The 9307-nt window shown below is 39.6% G+C and overlaps 1 protein-coding gene across 10 annotated transcripts in view; it reads right to left on the bottom strand.

Moving 5' to 3' along the window:
* RIC3 (RIC3 acetylcholine receptor chaperone) overlaps positions 1 to 9307 on the bottom strand; it is a 68806-nt gene that overhangs the window by 33386 nt on the left and 26113 nt on the right. For 9 of the 10 annotated variants that reach the window (XR_005195718.1, XR_001816970.2, XR_005195719.1 and 6 more), the window contains exons 2-3: positions 2375 to 2601; positions 667 to 742 (exon numbers count right to left, since the gene is read on the bottom strand). Coding sequence is in view for 7 of the 10 variants with exons in the window: in XM_037728437.1 (XP_037584365.1) it covers positions 667 to 742; positions 2375 to 2601 (303 nt within the window). In the remaining 3 variants the exon portion in view is untranslated. Of the gene's footprint in view, positions 1 to 666; positions 805 to 2374; positions 2602 to 9307 lie in introns of those variants that run through there. The other variant, XM_037728436.1, reaches the window with a different exon arrangement.

Genomic DNA, 9307 nt, shown 5'->3' with positions numbered 1-9307 from the left:
GAAAGAAAGAAAAGAAAAGAAAATCCAGAGGAAAATCCAAAAAGCAATCAAAAAGCAGTTACAACCCAGATAGACATGACTTCCTGCAATGCTTTTGCCAAGTCTCTTCATTGTGGGTGGTAAATTTTTCATAGGTTATTTTTCCTGACATACATTCTATTTTTCCTGACATTCTACTCTAGTCTATACATTCTTTGAGGAAAGAGCCATGTTGTATAAATTTAATTTCCCCAGAGAACACAGAATATTCTAGTTGTGTAATAAGTAACGGATGGCTATGTTTCAAGAGTCAGAAGTGTTAAATTCTTTCCCTAGATCTAAAAACTGATTTTGGCAATGACATGATTTCTCTGCCTCAGTTTTCCTCTCTGCTACCAATATTTTGAAGTCTGGAAATGAGAATTCATTCCAAACATGAAATATTAATTTGCTAATATATAAAAAAGTGAACTGGTAGTTTTGTACTTTTAGTAGCTATCCTTTTCTTAAAACCCCAACATCAATATAAAAACTTCTGAGAATTCCCAGAACTAAGGCAAAAATGGCATCAGATTAATTTGGAGCAACTTTTGAGAAATGCTCTTAAGACAAACCCACAGACTGTCCCTGTGGCTATAACTGTTTGACTCAATGATACCTGTGAATATACTGAAAAGGGGCACTTACTAATTTTCCTGTGGGTGTTTCCAGGTGTGGCAGTGGAACATTTCCCATCCTCTGCAGTTGTTTTCCCCTTTGAGAGCTGAGAATTGAAGGAGGTATAGCACATCAACAGCAGCTTAGAACCTCAAAGTCACGGAACCCCTCATATCAAATAAAAAAAAAAGAGGTTGGGAAACAAAAATGAAGTCAGAAATGAAATCACACAGCAACATTAGAGAAACATAAAAAAAAAAAAAAAAAAAGATGAGGTTTCCAAGTAAAAAATTATCAAGGCACATGGAAAAAATCTCCCTACAGGTCATCTTCCTTGCTCATGCTCACCCAAAAGGGATGTGTGTCATCCTAGGGGCATTCTTACATACTCAACTCAGACTGCCTGCAGAATTCCTGGGCAAGAAAGTACTCATCTTACTTAAGATGGCTGTAGGCAGGGTGCGGTGGCTCACGCCTGTAATCCCAGCACTTTGGAAAGCCAAGGCAGGTAGATCATGAGGTCAGGAGATTGAGAGCACCCTGGCCAACATGGTGAAATACTGTCTCTACTAAAAATACAAAAGAAAATTAGCTAGGCATGGTGGTGCACACCTATAATCCCGCTACTCAGGAGGCTGAGACAGGAGAATTGCTTAAACCTAAGAGGCGGAGGTTGCAGTGAGCCAAGTTTATGCCACTGCACTCGAGACTCTGTCTTAAAAAAAAAAAAAAAAAAGAAAAAGAAAGAAGAAAAAAGATTACTCCAGACAGTAGGGCAAAGTGAAGCTTCTGCCTCTACTTCACAGTGCATGGGCCTGTGGCCTGCAAAAGCCTGCCTGGAGGTGGAACTTAACTGAGGGTCTGCTTTAAAGAACCCACACCCATGTCTCCCCAGAGCTAGGAAATATCAGGCTCAGTTTCAGGATGGACAGTTCTCTCTCAGGAGAATTATTGGAGATAATATTAAAAACAGCATCTCATATTCCTGTGGAGAAAAAAAGGAGGACAAAGTGGTGTCGTTATTTGGCCTTACAGTGGCTATCTGGATACCACTGTCCTAATCCCAATAATAAAATTCTTCTTAGAAAATCTTTTTTTTTTCTTGAGACAGAGTCTCGCTCTGTCACCAGGCTGGAGTACAGTGGCACGATCTCGGCTCACTGCAACCTCTGCCTCCTGGGTTCAAGCATTTCTTCTGCCTCAGCCTCCCGATTAGTTGGGACTACAAGCGTGTGCCACCACACCTGGCTAATTTTTGTATTTTTTTAGTACAGACAGGGTTTCACCATATTGGTCAGGCTGGTCTCGAACTCCTGACATTGTGATTCACCTGCCTTGGCTTCCCAAAGTGCTTGGATTACAGGCTTGAGTCACTTAGAAAATCTTTATATTCCCTTTCAGCTTGTAAAGATGTTCAATTTTTGGAGGCGTGGGGTGGGGAGGGCTTTGAATTATATCACTCACAGGATTAAGAACCAGAAGATCCAGGTTCAAGTCCTAGTTCTGACTTTAGTTGTGAATTTTGAGGCAAAACACTTAAACACTGAGTAAAGATTTCTTATGTGAAACTGAAATAATGGCTATCCTAAGTACCTCACAAATAGGAGGCAGGATTTAAAGAAATGAGGGATTTGAAATAATTTTATGAACTGTAAAAAGTTTTAATGTAGACAGTGATTTTCATTGCCATAATATTAGACTTTCATTGATGTAATATGATTAAGATGACTCTACTTACCTTAAATAGAATGTACAGTATATATAAAAAAATCCCAAAGCCATAGATTGGAATAATCTGCCCCATCAGGCCTCTTCCACTACCTCCTCCTCCAGCGCCTCCAACTGATCCTTTGGCCTTTGCAAATGCCTCTGCAAGGTGAGACCTCTGGAAATGAGCCCCAGGAGTCTGGCCATCTGAGGGTGCCTGGTGATGATGCATCATAGGTGGAAATCGGCCCAACTTTCCTGAGAAGATAATAATCAGTTTTTATCTCTTCTACTATTTTAAAGATGGCTATCATGAAAACACCAAAGCATTAAGGTATCAATAACAGAGGCCAACTCAAATAAGTTTAAAAAAAGAAAAAAAAAGGGGGGGGGAACTTAATTAAAAAGATACAGAGGTATCACACAGATACTAAATATGATGTGATCATCTCTAGCTGTTCACCAAATCCATTTTCTCTTCCTTCTGTGTCCTAAGCTAGACCACATTTTTCAGACTTCTGCATACAGTTAAATGTGGCCATGTAACTGTGTTCCAGCCAAGGAATGTGAGTAACTGTGCTAGCTCAAGACCTGGTCTATAAAACCTCCCTTGTTATTCAACTCCACGATCATTTCTCTACTGCAGTATGGATGCTGACACCCAGGGGTATCTTGGAAGCCATGGGTAGAAAACAGCAAAGCCTCCATCAACCTGAACTCCTAAATAACTATGTAGTGCAGAGCCCTCCACTACTGCCGCCTCACTAACTTAAGAGTCATCTGGACCTGTTTGTATGAGTGAGAAATCAACTTCTATTGTGTTAGGGTCTTATACACTTTGTCTATTTGTTATAGCGGTTAGCCACCCCTAACTAACATAGATAAGAAAATGCAATGTGGTCTCAGGAGAAAAGAGAACTAGAAACAGGAAAGCCATTTGGATCCAGGACAGGTACTTTCGCATTCTAACTCAATCTCTCTCCCTCTCTATGGGGTCATAAGGTGTTTTGTTTTTCTGTGCACATCTTTATTCTCTTTATTCTTTATTCTCCTTTCTTTGCAGACCATTTCTCTAGCTTCTTTGTGCACACAGGGGAAGATAGTTGCCCCCACCCCCCGATTTGCATGTTCTTCAAGAGGCTAGCTGAGACATCCAAATTTCAAATTCCTTGGAGGATGATTTTAAGTACTCAGCTTGGGTAGGTATACATCTCTTTCCAATCAGCTATACCTGAGCAGACAGGATTCCTGTAGCACAAGAAGGGTGAAAAAGGGGCTCAACCTTGTGAGTGGAAGAGCAGGGCTTGGGCTGGTGGGCAGTGGTGGGGAGGGGCAGAAGCAGGGGGAGGTGTTGCATCTATTTTCTTGCATTTTTTTTTCTTCCATCAAGGGCAGTCAAAAGTTAACACCAACTGACAGAAAGGTATCTTCAAACGGCCACATAAACAGGCTTGCATGAAAAACCACTGGGAAATAACATGATAGAACAGAAAACATTAGAGAGTGTAAATAACACTCTAAAAATATGAACAAAAATTTGCTGGATTTGACTTGAACAAAGTTGACAAAGATGTGGAAAGGCATGAATGTTCATGTACTGTGGGTAGGAGTGTAACTGACACAGATATTCTGCCTAGTGATCTGGCTGTACTTAGTGATATTACGTATGTACACACCCTATGATCCATTGATTCCACTCTGGTGAATAAATCCCACAGAAAATCTCAAATAAGGTTATATATACATGTGAATTACAGACTTTACAGACCTATGTGAGAATGTTTGCTGTGAAAATATTGTAGCAGGGAGTCTGAAGTAACTGATTTCCTTTGAAAGAATGAAAAATCAAAATGGAGTGAATATAAATATGGAATTCTACATAGCTTTGGAAATCACACTTTAGATATACCTACAGCAACATGAATACATCTTTAAAAGCACAGTATTAGGTTAAGAATAAGCAAATACCATTATGTAGGTTGAAAACACACATAATGATGTATTTTTCAAGCAACTATGTAGGTATACAGAAATAAACACATTAGAGTAGGTGCATATGAGCAGGAAAGGGAACTGGAATGTGGGTTAAGCATAAAGGACTAAAAGTAAAAGAATAAAACAAGAAAGTACACTTCCACTGACAAAATTAATAAAATGCTATGAACTGAGAACTGTCTTTAAGTTGTCGACGAAGTGTCAAACTCTAAAACATTTCAAGAGATTTCTTCTGAGCCAAACGAGAGACCAAGGCCCATGACACAGCACTCAGAAGGTCCTGAGAACATCTGCCCAAGGCAGTCAGGGTGCAGCTTGGTTTTACACATTTTAGAGAGACATGAGACCTCAATCAAATACATTGGTTTGGTTCAGAAAGGCAGGACAATTTCAAGAGGGGGGGGTGTGCTTCCAGCCTATAGGTAGATTTTAAAATTTTCTGGTTGACAATTGGTTGAATTTATCTAAAGACCTGGGATCAATAGAAAGGATATGTTTAGGTTAAGATAAAGGGTTGTGGAGACCAGGTTTTCCTAGTTTTATTGTGCAGAGGAAGCTCTCAGATAGCAGACTTCTGAGGGAGTAGGTTGTAAAATGTTTCTTATGTGAAAGGAAAATATTATGGGCCCCTTCAAGGTGGGCTAATGCTCATAGCAAATCTGCCTTCCATTTCTATTCAAAGTCAGCCTTCTGCTCACTGAGATAGATGCATATCTGACTGCCTCCTTTGGAAAAGCTAATCAGAAATTCAAAAGAAGCCAACCATTCCTCTCTCACCTATCTGTGACCTGGAAGCCCCTTCACCCTTTGAGTCTTTCTGTCTTTGCTCCAAGTTGTCCCGCATTTCCAGACCAAACCAATGTACTTCTTACACATATTGATTGATGTCTCATGTCTCCTAAAATGCACAAAACCAAGCTGTGCCCTGATCACCTTCAGCACATGGCGTCAGGACTTCCTGAGGCTGTGCCATGGGCATGCGTCCTGAACCTCAGCAAAATAAACTTTCTAAATTAACTGAGACCTGTCTCAAATTTGGGGGGTTTATACTTATCAGACTTAAAAGGGTGCCTTAGTTGATTTTTCTCCTAGGTCTGGAAAGAAAGAAAAAAAGAAAGCGGGTGAAAAGGAGATTGTCTGTAGAATGTGGAACTTTCCCGCAAGAGACAACCTTGCAAGGCAATTTCAAGCCATGGCAAGGGAACATATTTGGGGTTAAAATATTTTTATTTCTTTCCTTATTTGTTATTTGAAGTTATGCCAGAGTCAGGTGGGAAAGCGGGTTAGATTATATGGGGTTAAATAAAACGCCTCTGATGAGATTTCAGAGTTTGTAGGGTATGACTCCTCAGGCTTGTTAGGTAGGAATTTGGGTAAGATTTAAAAAATTAGCATTTAGTTCTCAAAGTCAACTCTGCTCCTGAGGTAAGAAAGAAGGAGGGTGGGCAGGCAGGCTTGGAAGTTGCCTTCCACCTTGTATCCTTTCTCAGCCGAACTCCACTCCAGTGATACTCCTTTTCCTCTCAATGCTGACACTGGATGACATGGAAATTTATGAAAAGAAATGCGTCTTTTTAAGAGTGGGTCGGCAACAGAAGCACAGCTTTAGATGGTAAAAGAAAGAAATCATCATGTCACCATCCTTTATTCTAGATGCTGGTGACTATGTCCCTTTAAAATTTTCAAGGATCTTTGTATATTAAATGACCAGTACTGGCTTTGGCCATTACGCACCTGCAAAAATATGCCTAACCGCCATTCAGGAAACTAATCTTTCTCTTGAGAGAATCTGATATATCAGGTGGCTAATGTTCAATAAACTAGATCTAATATTTGTAGTAATATGTTGTAGGACTTCACCTTACTGTGTTGAGAATACTATCTTCAAAAGTGGCATAAAACAAAAAAAATTAAAAATAGGTCTTACATAAAAAACATTATTTTGCATCTCTAAAATTTAAGAATGACATTACACATTCTCCACAAAAACTTCTATAGACTTGTTATCCAGGAAGATTTATAGGATACCAATTATGTTCAAGATTCTGCCATATGCAAGAAAAGAAGACAGCAATAAATAGAAACAATAGTTCCCACATGGAACAATGCCTTCAAAAGCAGAATATCTAAAACAAAGACACAAATAGCAGCAGCAGCAGGGTATCAAGGACCTATTACTAGATAAGCTAAATATTCAAGTATTGAAAAGATGCAAAATCTTTCTTTTAAAAAAAGAGGAGTCAAATGGAGTCAATCACTGAAGGGAATGAAAGAATAGCAGAGAAGCAAAAGCATACCAATAGGAAACAAGAGTGTGTATATGAGATAGGGGAAAAGAAACCATGAAGTAGGACTTACTACCATATTAGTTTGCCTCCATTTAGGGAAGTAACAAGAGAGAAGGAGAAAGAAGTTAAGATGATGGGGAGGAGCTAAAATGCTAACTTGTGTGGTATATAAATTTGATACAGTAGACCTTGATGAGAAGGGTACTTGATGGGGATTAATCTAGCAGCTGAGCATAGGGCCTATTACAGAGAGAAACTAGGGTCTGGGAAAACATAAAAAAGGCTACTATAGTAATTTAGCACTGAGATGCAAATCCCTGAGGTGGTGGCTAGAGCCATAAAAAGGAAAGGATAGGTCTGCAAACTAAAAATAAAATTGTAAGCCCACCAACTGACTGATGGATCATCTCCTGGCCAAGGGGACCCTAGAGTAACCTTGAAAACTAAATTCTTGACTATGCTGGGATGGGGGTTCAGATACATCTCGTTTATATCCTCTCCCTCACAAACCACTATTAGCCTTTCTTCCCTAACAACTAAACAGAAACCAGCCATTTCAAAAAACCCCACCATGGCTGTCAACTAACCACATGATACTGCCTCTCCTTTTATTGCCTGATAAGAGACTACCAACCACAGAATGGTTCTGGTTAGTCTACAGAGAATGCACAGTAAGGATTTTCATGTCCTCTGCTTCACCTTTTGATGTCAGAGGGGTGAAAACTCCATTCTCTGACCACACTATCACTATTTTGTGTGCAGGAGACCCATGAAGGACATGTTTCTCCTTTCATAAATATTCATGACTCCCCCTATAGCTTATTGAATATGTAGATATGGCTACCTACTCAGCATGAATTCCTGTTCCTTTTGCCCATCCCTCCAAGTATGTGTTTCTGCTTTTGGCTAGAGGCTACGCTTCCCAGCCTGTCAGAATGGCCACACTGAAGATTGTGACTCTTTATAAAAAATAAAGTCTCCTTTTCTAAATTTATAAATATTTTTTAAAGTTAATATGTTGAAAGGCTATTACCATGTAATCAATGGCATTTAACACTGAACAAAATATAGAACTCATGGAGGAAGAGTCAGAAAACTCCACGATCAAGAGTTTAGTTTAAGATAGAGAAGATAATGAAGAAACTTGGAAGGCTTACTGTTAGGGAACAACTGAATATACATTTTTCACACTTTATATTCCAGGTGTTGATGGAATACAGAGAAATTTTTTTTTTATTAGACTGCAGTTAGGGTTAAGAGGAAACTCTAAGCTACCTAAATGGCAAAGCTAATTAAAATTGAATGAATGCTTCCCAATACCAAAAGGCTGGAAGAATATTGTATTTATGTGCAAAAAGAGAAAGAAAAGAAAAAGGAGCTAGCCAAAGATGACTAGAAACAAACCAGTATCGTAAAAGTCAGAGGAAGACAAAACTGAAAGCAACTGAGAAGACTGGAAACAAGAAAACTAATGGCAATCCTTGATTTCAGACACAATATATTCTTAAAAAAACAGATGGTCATAACATGAAATCCTGACTGTCCACCTGTTTAGACAATAACAGAAACCAAAGTATTACAAAGCATCAAAGGGGACCTTAAAAGTTATCCATTCTTAACAAATGGTGTGGGGACAGCTAGATATTTACATGTGTAAGAATAAAATTAGATCTCTATCTCATACCACATATAAAAATTAACTCAAAATGGATTAAAGACCTAATTATAAGAGCTAAAACTTTTAAAATCTTAGAGGAAAACACAGACATAAATCTTTGTGACTGGATTAGGTGATAGTTTCTTAGAATGGTCACCAAAAGCACAAACAACAAAACGAAAAGTAGGCAAAGTTGACTTCGTCAAGCTTTTTTTTTTTTTGAGACAGAGTCTCGCTCTGTCACCAGGTGCCAGGCTGGAGTGCAGTGGCATGATCTCAGCTCACTGCAACCTCCACTCCCTGGGTTCAAGCAATTCTCCTGCCTCAGCGTCCCAAGTAGCTAGGACTACAGCGTGTGCCATCACTGCCAGCAAACTTTTATATTTTGGTAGAGGGGGCCAGGATGGTCTCGATCTCTTGACCTTGTGATCCGCCCGCCTCAGCCTCCCAAAGTGCTGGGATTACAGGTGTAAGCCACCACACCCGGCCAACTTCATCAAACTTTAAAACTCTGGTGCTGCAAATGACATCATTAAGTAAGTGAAGACAATCCACTGAGTGGGAGAAAATATTTGTGAATCATGCATCTGAAAAGGCTTAGTATCCAAAATATATAAAGAATTTTTACCATGCAACATTAAAAAGACAAACAACTCAATTAAAAATGGGCGATCGTGGCCAGGTGTGGTGGCTCATGCCTCTGTAATCCCAGCACTGTGGGAGGCTGAGGTGGGCATATCATTTGAGGTCAAGAGTTCAAGACCCACCTGGCCAACATGGTGAAACCTTGTCTCTACTAAAAATACAAAAAAAATTAGCTGGGCATGGTGGTGCATGCCTGTAATCATAGCTACTTGGGAGGCTGAGGCAGGAGAATTGCCTCAGGAGAACTGCAGCTACTTGGAAGGCTTACTGTTAGGGAACAACTGAATGAAGAAATCTCCAGGAGATGGAGGTTGCAGTGAGCCAAGATCACACCACTGCACTCCAGCCTGGGCGACAGAAGTGAGACTTGGTCTCAAAA

Source organism: Cebus imitator, unplaced genomic scaffold, assembly GCF_001604975.1.
Source record: "Cebus imitator isolate Cc_AM_T3 unplaced genomic scaffold, Cebus_imitator-1.0 Scaffold265, whole genome shotgun sequence".
Lineage (NCBI taxonomy): Eukaryota > Metazoa > Chordata > Mammalia > Primates > Cebidae > Cebus > Cebus imitator.
The sequence above is the reverse complement of the archived record's forward strand: the minus strand, read 5'-3'. Positions and strand labels throughout refer to the sequence as shown.